The sequence below is a fragment of the Lasioglossum baleicum genome, chromosome 9, assembly GCF_051020765.1.
Source record: "Lasioglossum baleicum chromosome 9, iyLasBale1, whole genome shotgun sequence".
Classification (NCBI taxonomy): Eukaryota; Metazoa; Arthropoda; class Insecta; order Hymenoptera; family Halictidae; genus Lasioglossum; species Lasioglossum baleicum.
Genome location: NC_134937.1, coordinates 13,416,572 through 13,439,591, shown reverse-complemented (window position 1 = coordinate 13,439,591; position 23,020 = coordinate 13,416,572). Strand labels below are relative to the sequence as shown.

Here is a 23,020-nt window from a genome sequence, read left to right as displayed (position 1 = left end):
CCTACAGGCCTCTCGAATCTGTGTTTCCCGTTCCGGTTAAAGAACCGGACGTGTCGCGCGAAGACTAGAATTTTCGAAATGAATAAACGATGCGCCGGGAAACGAGGCGAGCTTAGAAACGGCGCGGCGCGTCGCTCGAGTCCTCCCGGCTCATGTTGATTCGTTTTTCAAAGAAAACGCGTGGGTGGGAAACGGGGCACGGGCGTTTCTCTATCAGTCCGTGCAAACACAGTTGACGGTGTGCGTCGGTTCGTTAAAACGAAGTCAGGATGATATAGAGTCGGCTCGATAATAAAACGCATTAAAATTCGATTACGTTTTCAGGCGCGACCCCACGCCGAGCTAGAGAGAGAGAGAAAGAGAGAGAAAGAGGCGTTTTAAATGGAGCTTCGGGAAAAGCTGGACGAAAGGGGACGGACAACATCGGTACTCTCCCCCGTGGCAGCGGGAACGTTACAGAATTAATGAGCTCGATGACAAAGTCAACACCCGCGTTTTTCGACCCCAACTCTCTCTCTCTCTCTCTCTCTCTCTTTCTCCTCTCCCTCTCTCTCTTTCCTTTTTCTCTCTCAGTCACCACGTTACCGGTGCCATTAGACAAGAGCTCCGGCCCCGTTCTCGATATATTTATGGCGAAGGGTTTCGAGTTTTATCACGGGGACCGATAATCGTAATTAAATTACCGTATGCTGTCCCCGCGCCGCGCCGTTATCGGCACGATAAATCTTAATTAGATCGAGAGTAACGATTACTCGATTTTTTAGAGTAATTACGTTAATGCAGACCTCTCGTCCACAAGTTCGGCGTGCCCCTCAAAGAGGAAGCCCACTCTGTTTCGATTGGGCCTCGTAAATTGCCCTGGACTCCCGGGAACCACTCGCCTAAATTTCAATCCGCCTAATTATATAGATCAAATTGTTTGAAGCGCCTACAGGCGTTTCTTCACGAAACTATGAGGAGAGAGTGGAATTTCAAGAAATTCTGTGGAATTTTTTATGTTCTAGCATTTTTGGAAATTTTTAGAAGCCATAAATGCATAAAGATCCGCTGTCTGGTAATAACAAATGGAAGCAATGCCATCTCTACACAAAAAATGAAATTACTTTCCGAACAGCTTAATACTTTAGTTTAAAGAACAATTAATAACGTCTCCATTTAGACGATTCCGTTTGAAATCTTGATCGGCAGTCTTTCTCGTTGTTGCAGTGCAAGGGGTTAACAGAAATTCCTGTTTCTTGCGATTGCTTCGAGAAAATTGCGATCTCGCACCGAGATTCAAGGACTACCGACAACCTGAGCGTTCTCTGGCTGCGGCATGGGTAAGGGTGGCTGTTGGACAGGGTTGGCAAGATCCTTCCCAGGCGATCTCGTGTCTCGAGATTTCTTTTCTGCCTGTTGCCATCGGCGTACGAGCCCAGGCTCTATTGGAATTGTCAGCCCGTCCGGATAACCATCGGAACGGAAGGCAAACGCGAAAGGGGAACAGAAACGAGACGTCTGGGACGCGCACGGTCGAGAAAACGACGGAGAAAGTGGCTCGGCTCTTCTTTTCGTCTAATTTTCTGCCCTAGGTAACCTTCGACATCGACGCGTACGGTTATCCTGAAACGTCTCCTGTGGTCGAGATGTCGACGCACAAGGGGACCAAGATAACGATAATCGACGACAAGGGCTGGATGACCGAACAGGACACCAAAAGAAAGAGGACGGCTAGACAGAGAGGATGGTTGCGAAGAAAAAATCTCGGAGCCTCTATCGCTATAACGCGAGGAACAATGTGGAGAACCGAGAGGTCGGCTGTCGGACAAATGTAACGGGATCATCAAGTGGCTGGACATCAATTGTTGAAATAGAGAGCTCTAACTTATCCCGACTATCCCGACGAGATACTGTTAAAGACTGCCAGCCTTATGGGAGATCATGTCACTCGAATAATTCGGTGTTTTCTTACGCCCTCTAGGATATATCAGGGGGTGTAAGCTGGGATATATCTCGTCGGTGCAGAAGGCCACTGAGGAGATTCTTGTCGGTGCAGAAGGCCACTGAGGAGATTCTCGTCGGTAAGAAGGCAAATCATCACGGAATCATATTGATTATCTTGAACACCGACGAGATACTGTTTCTCGTCGGTGTCTTGAATTGTTACATTCTGCACCAAACGTATGTTTTGGTGTTGGTTTTTAAGGTCTAAAATATTAACAGCAAAAAGACCTGGGCACAGTGATGGTAGGTAAGGCGCTTTTTTCGCGCATGCGCGACTATTCTAACCTCAGACGGCCTCAGTCATGTACGAAGATCGGGGTACCTTGGCCGCCCCGCTAATTTTTGGCCCCTGCCGTAGGGCAGCGCCAAAGCCGCCACAGTTCCTCACAAACTTCGGACGTAGATACGGTCCTGACGAAACTCGCGCATGCGCGAAAAAAGCGCCTTACCTACCATCACCTACCATCCACTACCATTACTGTATCCAACAGTATCTCATGATCTCAGCATTGCTGCCGGTCACTCGAAATTTTTGCTGTGCCTCTCAGTGTCTCTTGCGTACTCTTAATTCTGAGGCCTGTTTTAAAGTACTGTCTTGATATTAATAACACTGTCCAACAAATTTCAACTTTTTTTGTGATTTCAATATACTGTTGGGTCCTTCTAATAGAGTTTTTTGCGCTGATTCCGAATCTGGTTTTAATTTTTTTCCTATACGTCCAGTTTTTGAAAATCATGGCTTTGAAAAAAAATCATATTTTTCAACTTTAAACAAATATTGTGATGTTATTATAAAAGATATTGAATTGTTGTTTACAGCAAACGATTCTGTAGACTTTCCCGAATACAGTGATATCCAATATTAATACATTATGATTGTTTAAACATGTTTAAACAATTATTAAAGACGGAGATGCACCACTTTTGCACCAATTTTTGCGGATATTTTCGAATTTATCTCAAAAAATAAGGGTCCAGCGAAAAATTGAACTATACCACGCGAAAGAGCAGACTTTTATCTTGAGAAACCCCCCTGTGAAGTTTGCATGGTCGACGTTTTTACCGAACCAGAAAGCAAAATATCTTCGCCCGACATGCGTTGACGCCAGTGGTGCTCTTCCACTAGCGCGGTCGTTCGTCGGGATACGGCGCGGCGCGCTGCGGTGAAACGGCGCGTGGCTATAAGCGCGTAATTATGTCAGCTTACTTAATGTAATATTTTATTGAATGTTATATTATTGTTATTTATTATTTATTAGTATATTTATTCTGTATAAATTATTTTATGTATTTTTTAATGTTAGTCTCTCGTTTATAGTATATTTAATACAAAAAATACCTTTTGTAACAAAAAAATAATTTATTCACACACTACACTATTACACCATTTACAATGCTAATATATATGTGTACACTATTCAGATATAATACACTACTAAAATACATATATTATATACACAACAACTAAAATACTATAAATAACTATAAATGTTTTTTATGAAGTTTTATACGTAGCAATGCAGATTTGAAATGCTTGACACGACTGATTTCAACAAACACAAAGCCGAAACTGAACTCTGGCATCAGTTTTCTTAAGAACCAACACGATATTTTGAAATAAATGACGGTCTACGGACAACGGAATACATACAATGTAAGGAAAGTCTGCAATGCGGTGACTGAAAAATTTTATTTTCAGTAATTGTCGTCTTATCTATGTATTGTAATTATAGTGCCAATGAACACTCGAGATTCTTCCGAGTAAAATAAGTCCAAACACAATATAAACGGGACTATTTTTATTGACTTAAATACATAATTAAAATAGTTTGCTCCATATTAAATCGATATAGTGTATTATATCTGAATAGTGTACACATATATATTAGCATTGTAAATAGTGTAATAGTGTAGTGTGTGAATAAATTATTTTTTTGTTACAATAGGTATTTTTTGTATTAAATATACTATAAACGAGAGACTAACATTAAAAAATACATAAAATAATTTATACAGAATAAATATACTAATAAATAATAAATAACAATAATATAACATTTAATAAAATATTACATTTAAGTAAGCTGACATAATTGCGCGCTTATAGCCACGCGCCGTTTCACCGCAGCGCGCCGCGCCGTATCCCGACGAACGACCGCGCTAGTGGAAGAGCACCACTGGCGTCAACGCATGTCGGGCGAAGATATTTTGCTTTCTGGTTCGGTAAAAACGTCGACCATGCAAACTTCACAGGGGGGTTTCTCAAGATAAAAGTCTGCTCTTTCGCGTGGTATAGTTCAATTTTTCGCTGGACCCTTATTTTTTGAGATAAATTCGAAAATATCCGCAAAAATTGGTGCAAAAGTGGTGCATCTCCGTCTTTAATCATTGTTTAAACATGTTTAAATAATCATAATGTATTAATATTGGATATCACTGTATTCGGGAAAGTCTACAGAATCTTTTGCTGTAAACAACAATTCAATATCTTTTATAATAACATCGCAATATTTGTTTAAAGTTGAAAAATATGTCTTTTTTTAAAACTCCATTTTCTCAAAAACTGGACGTATAGGAAAAAAATTAAAACCAGATTCGGAATCAGCGCAAAAAACTCTATAAGAAGGACCCAACAGTATATTGAAATCAAATTTGGTGTTGGACAGTGTAATCAAAGCAACAGAAGCTCTTTTAAACCACAGTACTCTGCAGAGGAAAAATGTGTGCGAAGATACTTATTACTAGTGTTGTGAATGGAAATCTAGAAATTGTTGAAGACCTACTGAAGAATGGTGCTGATGTTAACATGTTAGACTATAAGGTATACTTTGGAGGAATAAGTCTTCTACAAAGGGCAGTCAATGAGAAGCAAGTGCAAATGGCCAAACTATTAATAAACTATGGAGCTAATGTTAATGTTAAAAATATTCGAGGAGAAACCCCAATAGTTAATGCTATTCAAAACAGGGATACAAAAATGATCGAACTGCTTTTAACTAATGGGGCTGATATAAAAGAAGATCCTGAGGTAGTATGTACTGCTGTTATGTGTGGAAATCTAGAACTTGTTGAAGACCTACTGAAGAATGGTACTGATGTTAACATGTTAAACGGTAATATATACTATAGAAATAGTCTTCTACATAGGGCAGTCAATGAGAAGCAAGTGCAAATGGCCAAACTATTAATAAACTATGGAGCTAATGTTAATGTTAAAGATACTCGAGAAGAAACTCCAATAGTTAATGCTATTCAAAACAGGGATACAAAAATGATCGAACTGCTTTTAACTAATGGGGCTGATATAAAAGAAGATCCTAAGGTAGTATGTACTGCTGTTAGGTGTAGAAATCTAGAACTTGTTGAAGACCTACTGAAGAATGGTGCTGATATTAATGCATTAGACAATATGTACTTTGGAAATAGTTTTCTACATATGGCAGTCAAAACGAAGCAAGTGCAAATGGTGAAACTATTGATAAACTATGGAGCTAATGTTAATGTTAAAGATAGTCAGGGAGAAACTCCAATAGTTAACGCTATTCAAAACAGGGATAAAAAAATGATCGAACTGCTTTTAACTAATGGAGTTGATATAAAAGAAGATCCTAAGGTACTACGTGCTGCTGTGGAGAATGGAAATCTGAAAATTGTTGAAGACATACTGATGGAAGGTGCTGATGTTAACATGTTACTCATTGCCAATTCAAGTATTGGAAGATTTCTGCCTCTACATAAAGCAGTCATGCAGAGGCAACTGGAAATGGCTAATGTATTGATAAAATATGGAGCTAATGTTAATGCTAAAGATAGTGACGGAGCAACTCCAATATTTTACGCTATTAATAAAATGGATACAGAAATGATTGAACTGCTTTTAATTAATGGAGCTGATATAAAATTTCATCCTAACATACAACGTGTGAAGTGTTCAGCTACTAAACTACTTAAACAGCACATGGCTAAGATGAAAGCTGCAGGTTTATATGTAAGTGAAAGAAATTTGTGGTGGATTAGTAGAGATTACAAAATTAGTAATTTTCTGAACAAATGTGATGCAGAAGTACAGATCATGAAGAGGAAGAAGATTGATAATAGCTGTGCTTCTTTTTACGATATTTTGATAAAAAATACAAGCGAATTAGCAAAAAATGAAAGTATTGTAAAGGCTTTGAAATCAGATGATTACAAGACAATGTTTCCAATATATGCTAGTACGATAGATAGTCGATTTAGAAGAGGAGTAGAAAGAGAAGAGTTGTTGGAACAAGTTAGGAATAAGTTTTTGCCTTCACTTTTCAAAAGCCTTAATGAATTACCATTTCTTTGTACTGAAAAAATATTTAGCTACCTAAGCGATAAAGATTTAAGAATTTTATTAGTTGCCTGTAAGCTTTTCAATAAATAGATATATATATATATATATATACATATACAATAGAATATAACTTTATTGTTCCCCTCAAGGATTACAATTCTTACAACACCTGCTCCTTTTTCCGCCTTTCCTCCTTAAAGCTATGTGTTATCTTATAACTCTTATATCTTATATAGGTAATTATTCTACATATAAAACTAAAACTTCATACACACACACGTCGCTCGGTTTTTATTTAAATAAAAATTTCGAATAACGAATAAAAGATTTTTATCGAATTCGAAGTCTTTGAATAATTTTACGAATAAAACCACTAGACACAGTCCAAATTGTATCGAGTTTAGTCTTTTTCTAATCGGAAGAACGCCACGAAGTAGCTAGCGTCACTTTCATGAAAAAATTATGAAAAATAAACAAGGTCTAAAATTCAATTGTTAGTGGTTTCCAGAGTTGGGCAGTATTTAAATACAAAACTATTTCAATACCGATTAGAATAAAATATAAATAACTATTATTCTTTATTCAAAGGTTCGAATACAATAGTATCTTTTATTCAAAAATTATTTGAATAATTTTGTATTCGCCGCGAATTTATTCAAAGGTTCGAATAAAATTTTTATTCTTTATTTTTATTCTATTTTCTCGAAAATGAATACATCCACGAATAATTTCGGCCAGCTCGAGGCTACAATGAACACGACCGAGGCCCGAGGGTCGAGCCCTGAGGCCTTAGCCCAGAACACAATAGTAGTGCAATAAACACGACCGGGCAATCCCCCGGCCAGCCAGGTAGCTCGGCATGAAACCGCTAAGGAGTGAATGCTGAACTTGATTATTTTCTGTGCTGCCCTCACGAATTGGCTCATGTCACTTTGATTCTCTGTATTATACAATAAAGATAATTTATTCGTGCAAAATAAAGAGTATCGAATACTTAGCACAGACGAGATATAGGAAATGGGGTGCTAGGAACCCAATACCGACGGACACCAAAATGCATTGGGTGTCAGATCTATTCCTATATCTCGTCGGTGTACTTCTTACAGCAGAAAATGATTCGTACCGCTTTTCCCATAAGACACAATGTTAATTCCGGCACGAATTAATTGCTCTTCCTAAACGTCCGTACAGCGCCATTTCATACAGCGGCAAAACGCTCAAACTGTTAGCCAAATGTTACCGACAGAGAATCAGGTCGCAACAACGCCATCTAGCGGCAGATTTGGAACTAAATTTGGCTAACAGTTTGAGCGTTTTGCCGCTATACCTAATGGCGCTATTTTTAGATTTCCGGAGCAAATGATTCTTGCCGCACAGCCATAAGATGTAATGCACTTTTCGGCAAGAATTATTTGCCATTGCATTTACCTATTAGAATTCTATTTTATTATTTTATCTGTTTCCAGCATTCGATCTATATATTTAATAATTAATTACTGAATGTATAAAGAAGACAATAAAGACATTTTACTATGTAAAAAATAGAAAGACATTTTTTGAGAAATAAAAAGTACAGCAGAAGGCAAAATAAGAAGCAGGGTTTTGTAATAATTATTGAACGATTTCGGCATTATTGTAGACAATAATAGGCGAATTTATTTATATAGAAATATAACAGGTGCGTTGTGCGTTTTATTTGGTTCATTTGGTAAAATTTGGTTGTATTATTGTTACATGGAAACGGAACCTAACGCATTCATTTCTCCCACCATGTGTATCGCCCCGCCCAAATACAACTTGCTGTAACAGATTCCAAAGCATTCAGTGATGAGTGTAAGTGTAAATCCAGTCGAACGCATCGCAGTTTTAATACTAAACATCCAGTGCTATTTTACACGTCACATTCGTTAACGCAAATTCCCCTAACATTCAAGAAAAGAGTACAAGAAGAAACATAAATTATTGAACGGTACGTACGAATACAACAATTTGATTAACCCGTCCGAGATCCTCAGAGAGTCTTTTTACTGTTTGAACCCTTCATCAACATTCTATCATACTCTGATCAAACTCATTAACTATTCTACCACATAATAATTATCCACGTGCAATATTTAAAGAATTCAGCATACTTTCGTCATGTTGACCTCACGCCACGCCTTCACTTCTCTCAGCGCAGATGACGCCAAAGTGCGTCTCTTTTAAACAAATCCTCTTGCAATTTCCAAATGAATGCAACATCAGTTTCATTTAATAACAATTTCAAAGCATTCCCGTTGCCAAATAAAATTGCCAGTCTTCAAGCACGTAACTGATGAATTGGAAAAGACGATTTGTTTATTAAATAACGTTTCCGGTGAATGAATGAACTCGCGAATCTCTGTAAAAGTTTATACGTACATAAGGGAAAACTGTCTTTGTCTTTTTCAGAAGTTACTCAGTCTAAAAATTTATAAAAATGTCCATTCTAGACGAGCGAGAGGATTACCTGAAGAATCCCTTCTTCGTGAAGCATGAGTATGGTGATTTCACGCCGTTTTATGTCGCCGTGGCAATCTGTTCTTTTGTATTCGTCATCCTGTGTATTTTGAATATCGGATTTTGTTTCTGTTCTCGACACAGAGATTATTGGCAGAGTCCATTCACCGGTAAGTTTCCCGTAACCTTTCCTACTAACTTCAGCTTGCTTCGATTACATAAATTTATTCTTATAACAGGAAACAGGTGGATACAACCATTGTGGACGGTACTACCGCACAATTCTCCTCCTCTGGACATAAGCGAATTAGAACCAGGACGTATACTACAGCCAGAGAAACAGGTTCTGCAGTACCATAATCCTAAATTGCTTGCGTCCCCTCCGCAATCTCAAGAATACATGGAGATGCAGAAGCGAGAGAGTGAAATCTAACATAAAAACCAGAGGAGCTTAGACGCTAGGTCTGATGTTACACATATGAGAAAACAAGCGATACATTCAATGTACTAACATATCAGTCACAAACATCACGTTGTCAGATCGATTAACACTTTCTATAACCAAAGTTTGGAAACAGGTGTACCAGATACACAGGGTAAAGCTGTAAAATTAGGAGCCAAGATGGGACTGCACATATTCTGGCCGGCAACCACGTGCTTGACTCTTTTCGTAGTTTGCATTATTATAGTGATGCTGAAGTATGGCTCACGGCTGTGCAAATTGCGACATACTGCCGTGCCGTCTGACCAGGAATGGGAAGGAAAAGCGTACTCCAGAAAACTCTCAGTTTCCATGGCGTGAAATCAACGTGTTTTCACTGAATCTCGAAGAGTGTACAGGATGTTCCACGTGACTGGGACAAGCTGTACTCGTTTACAGCTCGACGCAAAAATGCGTCTTCTACCGCAAACGAAAATTTTCTATTCGATTTCGAAGATACAGCTTGTCCCAGTTTGCTGAAACACCCTGTACATACTTCATATCTATACATAACAGTTTACGGAACATTTATACATGTTTGAACAATTAGTACTACTTAACTTTAGTAGCACAGACGCCACAGCAATTGACACGTTATTAGACTGCGGATTTTATGTGTAAAAACGACTAGGTGCAATTTGAAACAATGTTTACAAGATATTAAGATTGTTGAAGAAAGAGAATTTTTCTTGAGCACAAAGATCCACAGTCTACGCATTATATATGACTTTTATACAACACTTTTGTACATGTAGGATAAGTAGTGTAGTCATTCCGTCCAGAGGTGAAGTCCTCATTACGATCTGCCTTATCTTCTACTGTGACGTGCCAGTAGGTTGATTTAAATATATGTATTAAAGGTATACAGATTTATTAATAACTTTGTTCGTATTCTATGAAAACAGATACGGAAAATTCGTCCAACTTTTTAAATATTTGATACTGTTCTTGTAACACTTTTATCGTCGAATTTTTGTAATTTTGATAGATGTTTTTTTTTGACAAATAAACGTGCTTGTCTTTATACAGAAACTCTGTGGATTTTATACGCACGAACGACTCCCACGTAATGAGCTTCAATTAAGTAAGAAGAACGAATTCCCTGCAAGAATGGGTTAATCGGGTTAATTAACCGGGTCTGGATAGACAGAAGCCGGTCAGTAGTTTTGTATATAATATTTAGTTTTTATTGACAACATTGGATTTTTATTACATGTGTAACGGTTACACAATTATTTAATAAGTAAGTATGTAGATACATTATACAATTTTCTGCGCTCAGTAATAACGTCAGCTTGTAAATAAATCGCTGACGATTTCCCACGAACTACGAGATATTTGATTTAGGAAATGTTTAATTTGATTCGATTGCCTAGCCAATTAAAACCTCAGCTGTTACTTTCTATCAAGACATCTTTTCTCGTATCCTTTGATTAACCAATTACCGTCGCGCTTTCGTTTCTTTTTTGATCTGGTGCAAAGAAAAATACTCCTACCAACGAATTTCAACTATATATTCAACAGGATCGAAGAAACTTTTTTTGATTATAAACTGTATAGAATTGCTACGAGCGATGCGATTTCGACTTCCAAAAAATTAGAACAATTTGAATCGCTCGCCCGCGTTCGAAAGACGGTTAACATAGTAATCGATCGCGTTTAATCATTCTTCTATCGTTACAATTCTGCTATGTTACAATGCAGTTTAAAACACGGAAGAACTTCCATCGAGTTCCACACAGAGAAAGGTGAAGCACAGGTTTATTAATTACGCTTAATAGACGTTTAATGATAGCAATTAGAAGAGACCATAGAACGTAGACAATGCTAATCTTAGCCTATCGATAGATTCGTTTTATTTATTTGTTTTTTTTTCTTTTACCATTGTTTCATTTTTAATGCGTAATGATGATATGGTGTTACATATGTAATCTAGCCTACGATCGACCAATCACCGTACCATCCTCGTATCCGAAAGATACTAATACAGGACGTCCCATTTACAATGGCCACCCTCTGCTGTCTTTGCTGTTTTTCAAAATACATAGGAGACAGAGTTGTTTTTTTTTTACGCCTCAAGGCCACAAATACAGTCGAACGAAAGTGCAACTAAATATCGGTCACACTGTACAACCGGAACTATTTTCTTTGTAATTTTTCATCCGTTATTCAAGATGGCGAGGACAGATTCGGTGGATGTGTGAATTGGAACGACCTGTAGATACTCGGATGCATTCGTTGTAAGGTCGACGCGTCAGAATCTGTACCAGCTGACCTTATTTGTCGAATTCTTTTTCCTCTGTATACATCTAGACTTAAAAACAAATACAATCTTGTATCCGGGGAAAAGGGTTTGATTTCTATTAGTTTCAATGGAACGTCTCGTGAGGCCGCGACCTAATCGTTTGCACGATTAGGCACCTGGCACCACGAGATACGCTTGAGACTCTGCGTTATGTTAATTTGATTTTTATGCTCATTCGGCTTTCGTTATTAGTTTACGATTTTCCATTCAGAGATAATACGAGACACATATAACAACTGTATACATCGACGTTTCTTAGATTTTTCTCGTTCTCTTCTTAAGGGGGTGGATCGTTTCCGGGATTGCAAGGGGGCGGGGTGTGCCTTCTCGTTTCTCGATAATGCAAAGATGGGGATTTTCAGCAATCAATGATAATTAGACTGCGAATCTTTATGCAAAATAGAAATGTCTTGCATTGATTGTGAGAAGCAGGAATAAAATAAAAATTGATTTCACCCCTCAACGACTTTGTTACATTAAAAGCAACATTACAGTATTCTTGAATTTTTAAAATCTTTTACTGATTTATATTTCGCTGAATCAATTTCTTCATAAATGCATAAAGATCCGCAGTCTAATGATAATAAATAAAAGACCAGTCTAGGCCGCAGTCGCCCTCGAAAGTCTTGCTTTTACGTTTACGTAATTTTTCATTATTTTCATTATTTCTTCAAATAACTGCATCTAATCAAAATAAAACAATCAGATCAAGCTGAAGCTTGTATTTTTTAACTACCATTTTGTTGAAGATATAAGTAAGTGTCTGAAATTACGCCTCGCAAACGTAAAAATAGGATTTTTAGATTGACCTTTTATCTAGCGCTTTTCGCCACTGAAAACCCCCATCTTTGCATTATCGAGAAACGAGAAGGCGCATCCCGCACCCTTGCAATCCTAGAAACGAGTCTAGCCATCTTGTCCAGAAGGATCGTTAGTACAATATCGGAGAAATGGTATTAATTATCGAATCGTGCTTATCATGTAACGCAGCGGTTCCCAAACTTTTAGGTACAACGTTCTCCGAGAGAAACGCGTTTCTAATTCATGTTCCTAATTCATTTCGTTATTACATATATCGTTTCGCAGGAGTTTGTTCAATTGTACAGCCGATTGAACATCGGCCAATTGTTGCAGAAAAAATCCGGAAGGTTTGGAAACCGTTGTTAGAAGACATAGTTAACATCGAACACTGTATATTACTTATAAGAGACGATATATACAGTCGATTGTAAAACTCAGTGCACACAGATGCGAAATGCTTATTGTACAAGGTACAAGAAGAAACACTGGAATGGTTCGACGATCGAGATTAGTGGATCAACGGTTAAATGAAATGTTAATTGAAACGCATCAGTCTGATTGTAAAACAACCTGTTAACTTCTGGTTGATTTGCTTTACAAACGTTCAACATTGAAAGATCAACATTGATCCGAAAAGAACCAGATTCTAAAATACAAAATAAAGAAATACAACATTGTAGAAGTGAATGCATGGCAATCCTGAAGCTAGCGCCACAGTTTCTTCGGAATCGTGAGATTTCTTCTTGCGTTGGAGGGCACGCTGCGTTCTACAACGGACCGTATCTCTGTCCACAAACATTGTACCTGGTTTTAAGTGTAAACACAGCTAGTCGAAATACGGGAGAGGAGCTGAACAGAGTAGTCAGCCTGAACGGAAATCGTACACCAGGGGTGTGCACGCGTCTAAAAGCTAACGGTATTCGATGAATTGAACGTCGGCCATCGACGCCATACCTCTTTTTCTCATTTCAGCCGGAGGAAGACAAAGTTAACGGACACCTTTCTTTTCTTTTCGAAAAAAACAACAGAGACCCTTTCCTTTTCACATCTGTCGACGTCTCGAGAGAAAGATAAACACTATATAATAATTAGACTGCGGATTTTACGCATTCAGGACGAAGGTGAGTAATTTAAAACAATATCAATGTGTTAGTTCGTCCTGATTAGAATCTTTAAACTAAGAATGAATTTTCTATGCGGCTCCTGTTTCGTACAATTTGTACAGACAATTTTTATTTTGCATATATCCGCAGTCTAATATAATAATCTAATCGGGGATCGCTACGCTACGACAAATCGTACAACGGTGGAAGTACGAATGGACTTCTCCGAACGATGCTTACAGCCGGGAGAAAAGAATATTCGTACACCTAATCTGCTTTCTATCGTTGATACCAATCCCAGTGCGACGCTACGTTAAAAATGATTGACTGAAAACTGTTTCGCAGAGTTCCATCGAGTATAATGATGATTTGCACGGTAGTGTTAGGCTGAGAATATTGTCAATTCGAAGCAACGGTGTACGAAACATTGTTTCCGCCGCTGTACATTGCTTCGGCGAGAATATCTTTCGTACAGAATCTCAACGGCAGTCGTTTCTCCATTGTATCGTCAAGGCAGTAGCATAGTGAATGAACAAATCGTTTTAAATGCAACCGGGGTCAATGTTTGTCGTATCGCTCGCATATATACACTTGAGGCGTAATCGAGGGCCAGGGATGAGCATAATTAATATCGAAATACAACAAGGGTTGTGTTCATTAAACATAATGAACGGTTTGAGTCGTGAAGCAGTCCCTAAGAAAATTTTTCTAGGGTTTGTTTCCCTTGAAGGGGTAGACTCGTTTCCAGGATTGCAAGGGTGCGGGATGCGCGTTCTCATTTCTCGGTAATGATGGGATTTCAGTAGTGGAAAGCGCTAGATAAAAGATCAATCTAGGCCGCGATCACCCTCAAAAGTCCTATTTTTACGATTACGAGGCGTAATTTGCATTACTCGGAAACATACAGCTGTCGCAGCTTTGTGAAAATAGCTACATGCGCATCTGTATGCTTCCGAATAGTGCAAATTACGCCTCGTAAACGAAAGAATAGGACTAGATCGACCTTTTATCTAGCATTCTTAACTACTGAAAAAAACCCATCTTTGTATTATCGAGATGCAATCCTGGAAAAACGAGTCTGCCTCCTCAAAATTGATGGGACAACAGTTCTCCGTCACGATCGAATAATTTGACAAAATCATGCTACGTCCTGGCCACCGTCCGTGCCTCGAAGACACTTGTTACTCTATCGAATTAATTCCTCGAACGAGCAGGTATAATGCACGGTAACTACGAGTGGGTGGAAGGCGGAGGATAATCGATAATTAATGACTATGCCGCTGCGTCGAGGATACGGTTTCGCAATGTTCATACGGAAATTGGTACGCAGTAATTTCAACGCCGATGGAACGGTTAAGTGGCGCATTATCGGCCACAGTTATTCGATGTGGCGCGTCCTCGCGATTAACAAATTTTTACGTCATTTGATATTTCGCCAACTATAACGACGCGCCCGCTCGATTACTGTTACCGACGATCGGCCGTCTACCAACAAACGATGCTCTCCGAAATCCCGGAAATCCGTGTCCCCCCGTTAACTACGAACGTTCATTTCAACAACGTTTCGAGAAAATCGTTTCTTTTTCTGTTTTCGAATCTCACGGCCGCTGTCAGTCAACTCCGGAAATACCGCAGACGTTGTTTTGCTCGTTCGTTTACGCTCACGCTAGACAGTAGTTATCTTGTATTGGTTTTTCTTGCGGTTTCATATTTATTTTTTTTTATTTTAGTCGAAAAATTAGAGTTTCACATCGAAAAGACAAGATTGTGTTTTCGTTGCGTGCTGCCGAAACAGAACGTCCGGACACCACCTTGTGTGATAGGTCGACGACTCTCCCGGCTTACTGTTTTCCCGACTTTTTGTTCGATCGTTCACCTGAAACAGATTACGCACAGTGATTATGTTCGCACGACCAGAAAATTCGAATATAGATGCCCCACTTAGGACAGGTCGATAAAACAGATCTTTAACCCGGCCGGAGGCAACCGGCCGTGCAGGTGCCTTTGTGTAGGCAACCAAAATGCACAGATCACTTTGCAGCTTTGATATTAACTTTTAATTACTCGCGTGTACAACGTACAATCTCAAAACTTTAAATTTAGCGTTTCGAGTATAAACGTTGTCAACACTGTCAAATATTTATTTTGCGTTGAAGTAGTTTTTCATTGAATGTGAATTTACTTATACATATTGGAGTGATGATATACTAGCAGTAAAATATGAAGCTCCTTGTTAATTTTCTTGGGATCTTCCCATTCGAGTATAATAAAGAAAAGATTGGTGGTAAAGGAGATACGCATTAATCAAAAAATTATGCATTTTCCCTTATGATGCAAATGGTTTAGCAATGGTCTATCGCTCGTATACGTTGTACCCTGCGTGAACGATTAAGAGCACAGTTTTCAAGCGGGGAAAAACGGGATTTGAATGAATCTCGTGAGCTTATTCGCGATGAATGCTGATGCATACGGGATCACGGGCGTGATCATTGGATGAGACACAGAAACACGTCCACCTTGGACCGAAGTTTCTCCTGTCTATTCAGACGTTTACACGGCGCATTTGCTGGTTCTTTTGTCCGTGACCCCAAGGAGACGCTTCAATAACCTATCTTTAAATCCGTCAATGCCATCGTCAAGCGTGCTTGACGAAGCCTCGCCGCTGCGACACTAGTGTCAATCTCGAGTACAACTAGACTACAACAGACCACTGAAGGTGCCAGACAATGGGGTTGTTGGCGTCGTTCAATATAATCTCGGGGAAGATTCGTTTTTACGTGATTTTATCAGCGACGCGGACCATTTTCCCGAGAACAGTAAAAAGGGAACACACGCCGCGATCTCCTTCAACAGTGGGTGTAGTGTTCGTACACTCTTTAAAAACGAATAATTTTTTAAAAATTAGTTTACTTAGCTCATGTGTAAATAATTCTTTTTTTAATGGTAAAAATAAATAATAATAATAAAGTTTCCCTTCGTAATTGTGACCAAAAACCATTAGCATTTAATTTCTTTTTTTTGCTACCAAATGCATCTTCTAAATTTTCATTACAGGGGCACAGATAAAAAATTTCAAAAGTATTTACAGCTCGTAAACTAATCCTTTTATCTTCTCAAAGAACCTCAAGTACGCACACTGTATATCGATTTCGCAGCTAGGTTTACTGTGCTCATTCTCCGGTACAAAAATGTAATGAGTGTCTCACAGATCGATCACTTTTTCAAGAGAATTCCTTCATTAATCGACTAAATTTTTATTCCACTTCTGTACCTTACAAAAGAAAATTTGTAATTTGTTCGATCGAATACTTGTCTGCATTTAGGGCTGATAAAAATCGCGAAACAACGCTGGAGTACAAAGTACAATAGAACCTCTCGTCTACACAAATGGAATTTATACTACTAGTAATGGAATGTATGTAATTGTTATGTAATTGTGGAGGGTATACCTTTATTGCTCTTCTTGGTGTTTGTCTCCGATTTACAGCCCCTGGTGAGCCGGCGCATTTTCTCGCAGGTCGGATCGCTGTTCGTCTTCAAATTGTCCACTCTCGTCATCAGCTGATTCACGCATCCGGTCCACGTGCCCTTTTCGTACCGGCAAGCTGTACTCCCCGCAAACATAAGGATGATAATCATACTGCCATAAACTCCATTTATGTTCACCCACGATGGAACGTTAACGTAGCGACAACGACGGTGCATCTCTCGTTACGGAACGACACGATCTCGATGAGTCTTTCCGAAGATCCTCTTTAAACTCGTAATTCCGTCTAGATAGCCGCCGGGGAATTATAACGCTGCCTACGGGGATTCACCTGGTAACTATACGCGACGCTGCATTGTCCCCTAGGAACCCCTTAACTTAAAAGACTGCTGAATATTCCTAGTAACTTCCCAAATATTCATGATCCTTAACGACGGCCTGAAAGTATTCAATTTACTAACTAGTAGCGCGCTGAGCTTCCAAATTTCAAACTTGATTTTACTAATTACGACCTCGTCTAGTTCTTTGTAATTTCTACCACGGATGACGGAATACCACACAATTTTTCCCCCAAGAATCCCTTGAATATTTCTACTAACTTCCCAAAAAATTCGTTAAAAATCAATCGTACAATTACGGAACACAATATGAACAGGAGAAATTCTATATATTTCATTCTATTCTAATATTCTATTTCATTAAGCTAATTGTACATTCCTGTAACTCGTGTCGAGAGAATTCCGCACATTTTCCTTCTAAAATTCAATTTTTTCTCGGCTCTCCGATTTAATATCGTAAAATTCCTGAGGTCTACTAACTACAATCGGCTGGTTACTAATTTCCGAGTATTCTCCAGCAACTCGTGCCACGATATCTCAACCAATATTCCCCAGAATTACTATCCGGCGGTTCTCTGATTTAATATCGTAAAATTCCTCGTGGTTTGGCAATTTTATGCTCGATATTCCTTTGCAATTCGGCGGACCTGTGAACTACGACTTCGCCACGGTTCAAAAAAAAAAATGACTGTTTAAATCTACAATTCCCCTCGAAACCACGATTCAGCAGTCTCGTAAACCAATAAGCAAAAAAAAATCCCGGGAAAGTCCAACTTTGAAACCGAATCGAAACCGGCATCCATCAAATTAAAAAGTTTTCGAACTGAGGCTGCGTTTAATAGCGACGAGTTTTTTCGCTGGCGACCATTGTTTTTTTTTCTATTCTCTTCTGTTCCCGATGCGTATGATCTCGTCCCGAGTAATTTAAGGGGCGAGCCTGATGTAGAATTTTTGAGAATTTATTGTAGATGATGGGTTGAATCGATCTCGAAATTTTATGCTAGGCCGCAGTCGCCTTCAGAAGTTCTATTTTTACGTTTACTTACGAATAATATAAACTTAATTAATTTCTCATAGAATTAAAATAGAGAAAATTGAAAAAATGGAAAAAGGGAGGGCTAACTTCTAACGAACGTGTTAAACTTCACGAAACGATATCCAGAGAATATTTTCGAAGGACTATCACACCATTGATTTATGCAGAAAACGGTCGTTCTTTTCTCAATTTGCCGGATCAGGCTCGCCCATTATCTCGGCAGGATTTCTTCGAGATCCTGTCGTCCCCCGGCGACTTTATCAGGGCTGATTAACAGAGACCGAGAGAGCAAGCTGCGTCGCCCGAAATCACCGATAACTGGGACACGTCGTGTCATTCTTTCGACTCGTTTAATTAATTAAGACGCCCCCGACGGGGATAGCCCGCTAATTAGCCGAGTCCATTAAACCCGTGCTCCAAGCCGAAGAACGCGGACATCCGATCGCGCCCGGATCCTCCCGTGAATTTAAACTGTATTAATTAGCCGAACACACGTCAGGAGGATCCGGTAGCTTGATATTACGATCCCTGGTCTCTCGATGAATCCCCACTGTCACGATAGAATTGGCGACTGCTAAAAATTCCTCGGGCGCGGCGCCAAAAACGTTCTCACGACGGGTGAACGAATAGATTCGCGATACGGGAAGATGGTGGATCAAAGGGGTCCCATACGTTTTTTGCACTTCTTCTGAATGGTCTTGGTCTGCTCGCAGGACTTGTCGCCCTTCTTAAGCTTCAGCGTACGGGACCGTGTGTTGGTTTGCGGGTCGCATTCCGACCATTGACCCCTCTCGTATTTGCACGATGCGGCGCTGCCGGATGCTACGTCAACAGATGCAAAACGTCAGTGGAGATAATTGGAGGCACGGCTCTCGGAGTGGTCAGAGGAATTTCCGAACAGAGCCTACGAATTCCTTAATTACCATCAACTCGTTCTTCCGAGATCGAAAGACACGGAACCTCTTACAATTCAGGATATACAATATACACTCCCGCTCATAAGTCTTAGGACATTTTTTTACTTCTTGGTAAGATGTTTGATATATGAGTGCAGCATCCTTTCCTTGACATGTAAACCATTAAATAAGGAAAAATTCGTTCGCATCCTTCAACGATTATTTCATTTTCACAGAGTTGGATGAAAATATGTATGATCACTGTCCTAAGACTTATGAGCCGGAGTGTAGGGGCAGAAAAGCCTTCACTCTGCAGTCTTGCAGTTCGGAACAAGAAATAAAATAATAAAAATAATAGGTTTGGGTTAGTTCTAGATTAGATCTGGAAATCCACGTGAAATGCGGAACATTGTAAGCGTCTGCGTTAGGTGAAGCCGTTCAGTAACAGCTCGTAGGAGGATAGAGGATTCTTGTAATCTAAATTTAACGAAAGTCTTTTACAGTTATCTCAATTGTCAATATTTACCAGTAAATTCACTGAATAATTCTCTCGACCCTCCACCAGCAGGCTAGAATACATTCAACCTAACAGGAAGCCATAAATATCCGTTGTAAAACGTTTCCAAAGTATTTCAACTCCCACCATAAAATTCTTACGGGTTGTTTTACGCGTCCAACATACGATTTCCTATCGGAACCATACCACAGTCGCTAAACCTAAAATCGCAAGGGTTCGGCGACCGGTTTTCGAATCGCGGAATGCGATTGTAGTAATAACGGGGCCACAGGGGGCTAGTTGTAATCTTTCATCGCCGAGCGACTGGTAAAACGCGCTTTCATTAAAACGCTATATCCCGATATACATTGATCGTTGAATGAACGGCAAATACAATGTAGGGGCAGAACGCGTAAACGCGACGCCGGCCGTCTACGCCGGTTTTTTATTATCGTGAATTCTCGTTTGATTTAATTATCAGCGCTTTGTCGAACATTGAGCGCTCGGCCAGCCGACCCAGTAAATTTTTAATAAAGCCCCCCCCCCCGGCCAATTATGAAACTTTGAATAATTTATACCGGCATTTCAATGGCCGGAATTTCCGACAAATATTTCACCCCTTCTCGATTTTTTTTCTTTCTTTCCGCTTCGTGCCTCGACCGGGTCGTGCGCTCATAACTGGCTTGATTAAATGCTTTCGATTAACAGGGCGTTGGACGTTGAAGATGTACCGCGAACAATTTCGTGTGCGTTCCATTTTTCGTTTTGCTTATTATTAGCGGATGTTACAAATAGATGTTATTATGAAGAGACAGCGTGTGCTTTGCATAGGAAACAGTCAAAATTAGTATTTTATAATTAGACTGGAGGGAAAGTTCTGTCGTATCTTAAGGAAACTATTTGAATGAATGTATAAAAATGTATGTTTGATATTATTCAATGTTACACAAGCAAAATTACCTGCTTATTTCAAATACGACAAAACTTTCCCTCCAACCTAATATATTGCTTTTATTGACGGTTGCTGCATACGTAAAACTGGAAGTTCTGTCAGAAAACGAGATAAAAATTGTTCTGTTACAGAGAGCTCGGACGATTTTGAAGCGACCTGTACAGAAAACAGCTTCGGCAGAGGAAACCACCCCGGAACCCATAATTTGCACATCGCTGCCAGTTCACCTGCTAGTTGCCCCGAAGGAATCGTGGCAGAGATTCCAGTTTCTGCCGATCAAGCGATCACGAGGCAGAATGTAGCTATTCCGCGGAAACGAGAGGAATTCCACTCGATCGCTGCCATTTCGCGCGAACCACGCCGATAAAGTTTCCCATTATCAGAGCCGGCCAATACAGCCTCCGATCCGTTACTCCATCGATAACGCGACATTTATGGCGAAGAAAAGATGGAGAATCGAGAATGATGCAGAAAACTACTGGGAATTCGAAGCTGGGCTCAGAAAGAACATCTTTGGGACGCTCTGTATAATGTAAAATAAACTCGCAGAGTTGTAACGAAGAAGGTTTTGAGGGATTATCTTTCAACCTAAAAGCATTGTTTTGCACACACGAGATTAATAAAACATGTGGTGGGTGCCGCTGGAGCATGCTTATCCTGCTAGACCGTAGGTGTCCAGGACAGTGATTCGCAGCGGACGTTGCGAAAAACCGAAATCGATAATATAACAGTTTGCAAGCCAGGGATTGAAGTGTCGTATCGCGGTGGCGGCCCGTCCCGTGCAGATGAAAGGCTCTTTTGTCTCAGCGGCTCTTTCTCATCTTTCGGGGGCTTCCTCTGCCGTGGCCAGGGGCCGCGAACACAATTGGAATATCATCCGGTGGCGTTTCATTGTCGGCTAAGATTATTTGCCGCTCTTAGAAATTTATTCGGGCCAGGATCGTAGCTTCCGGAGAGGAGAGATAGACCCTTTTCTTCATCGGCTTGCGGAGCCTTTCACCCGGGGAACAACCTCGAAAAGGGGGCCGGCGAAATTTCAACTTCGACCGACCCCCCTTTCTAATGCGACACGACTCCACCAACCCCCGCAATCTCCTCCCTTATCCAACCAGGTCCCTGGCTCCACTCTCGTTTCCGCTCTTATCCCGGAACAACGTTTCTTAATCCTCCCCCACGCTATTTCCCGGCCATTTTCCAACCATTCGACGAAATCCCGCGAAACTTCGCGTTTGCGCCGACAAATTCGTTGTGTCTGCCCATAATTATGAAAGTGGACTAAGTCGTATATTTCTTGTTTCAAGGTATTAAAGGATTACATTTGAATAAAAGTTGAATTTGAGTTTAGATTTAAATATAACGATCGAACGTTGCTATCCGAATCTTATAGTGGAGAATCTAGAAGATTCGTTGCACTCGAGAAGAACGAAACTCCATCATCGCGTTCGCAACTTCATTATTAATTGCAGCGAATAATGGTGGACTTAATAATTCGTGGCAATTGAGCTCGGATGGAAAGTATCTCGAGGATCGATAAGATGGTGGATTCGGTGGGTTACACGGGTTCTTAATTAAGCTTGAAGATCGGTTACCTCGTTCTTTGGTGCCTCGAACGGTTCGCACGAGGACCTCCTTGTCGTCCTCTTCCCAGAGATCGGGTTCCGCGTCCGCGGTGACAAACATCGTCAGTAAGGTGACAGCCACAAGCGTTAGACTCCACCACAGCTTCATTCTGGAAAAAGAGAAGCCGCAAACGCGGCGCCGTTAATTTGCCACCCTTAATTAGTGCAACTTTTAATTACAACTAGACCGCGAACGTTTGCGCGGACTTACGCCCCGAATAAAGCGTAATACTTCGCGGATCTGTGTCAACAGGTACGACACCGAAGCGTGGGCACGGTTTACACTTAAAAATCTTCTTTAACTTCACAAACAAACGACGAAGAACCTTCTTTTAACTTTTAATCGAACAAAATATTAACTCATTTCGTTCACACATTAAAGAAATCGTGCAGCTACCGAAAATAGCACGTTTTTCACCATTTAAAAGAAACCAACCCAACTCCTCGCAACAACAAACGGCATAAACAAAACGAAGCTGAATAAAACACTGTGTAAATGTTTTTACAAAATCAAGGTTTGATACGGCTCGTTGAAAAATCGTTCGGAGACCCGCGTCAGCTATTTTCTCTTCGTCTCTCTCTCCTCTCTCACTCTCTCGTCGCGAAATAAATAAATAAAAGACTCAAAGAGATATTTCTCGACTGTTTACCAGCGTTTACAAACGGGCCAGGCGCTGGAAAATTTACTGCGCGAAAGTTCGGTCTCGTTGTTAGTGTCTCGCGGGAT

General features: G+C 40.0%; 4 protein-coding genes across 4 annotated transcripts in view; 3 read left to right on the top strand and 1 right to left on the bottom strand.

Moving 5' to 3' along the window:
• Positions 1–4,603: 4,603 nt before the first annotated feature.
• LOC143211815 (transient receptor potential cation channel subfamily A member 1-like) lies at positions 4,604–7,482 on the top strand. Its single transcript, XM_076429816.1, has one exon. The coding sequence runs from the start codon at positions 4,703–4,705 to the stop codon at positions 6,389–6,391; it is 1,689 nt and encodes a 562-aa protein (XP_076285931.1). The 5' UTR covers positions 4,604–4,702; the 3' UTR covers positions 6,392–7,482.
• Positions 7,483–8,128: 646 nt separating this feature from the next.
• Positions 8,129–9,212, top strand: Wrm1 (wurmchen 1 transmembrane protein). Its single transcript, XM_076430111.1, has 3 exons — positions 8,129–8,270; positions 8,732–8,949; positions 9,019–9,212. The coding sequence occupies exons 2-3, from the start codon at positions 8,760–8,762 to the stop codon at positions 9,210–9,212; spliced, it is 384 nt and encodes a 127-aa protein (XP_076286226.1). The 5' UTR covers positions 8,129–8,270; positions 8,732–8,759.
• Positions 9,213–9,401: 189 nt separating this feature from the next.
• On the top strand, positions 9,402–11,348 carry Wrm2 (wurmchen 2 transmembrane micropeptide). Its single transcript, XM_076430115.1, has one exon. The coding sequence runs from the start codon at positions 9,402–9,404 to the stop codon at positions 9,579–9,581; it is 180 nt and encodes a 59-aa protein (XP_076286230.1). The 3' UTR covers positions 9,582–11,348.
• Positions 10,425–23,020, bottom strand: part of LOC143211943 (uncharacterized) — a 53,548-nt gene continuing 40,952 nt past the window's right edge. The window contains exons 2-5 of the mRNA XM_076430108.1: positions 22,264–22,403; positions 19,003–19,152; positions 16,919–17,074; positions 10,425–15,345 (exon numbers count right to left, since the gene is read on the bottom strand). Coding sequence (XP_076286223.1) covers positions 15,311–15,345; positions 16,919–17,074; positions 19,003–19,152; positions 22,264–22,402 — 480 coding nt within the window. The 5' untranslated portion in view covers position 22,403 and the 3' untranslated portion in view covers positions 10,425–15,310. The remainder of the gene's footprint in view (positions 15,346–16,918; positions 17,075–19,002; positions 19,153–22,263; positions 22,404–23,020) is intronic.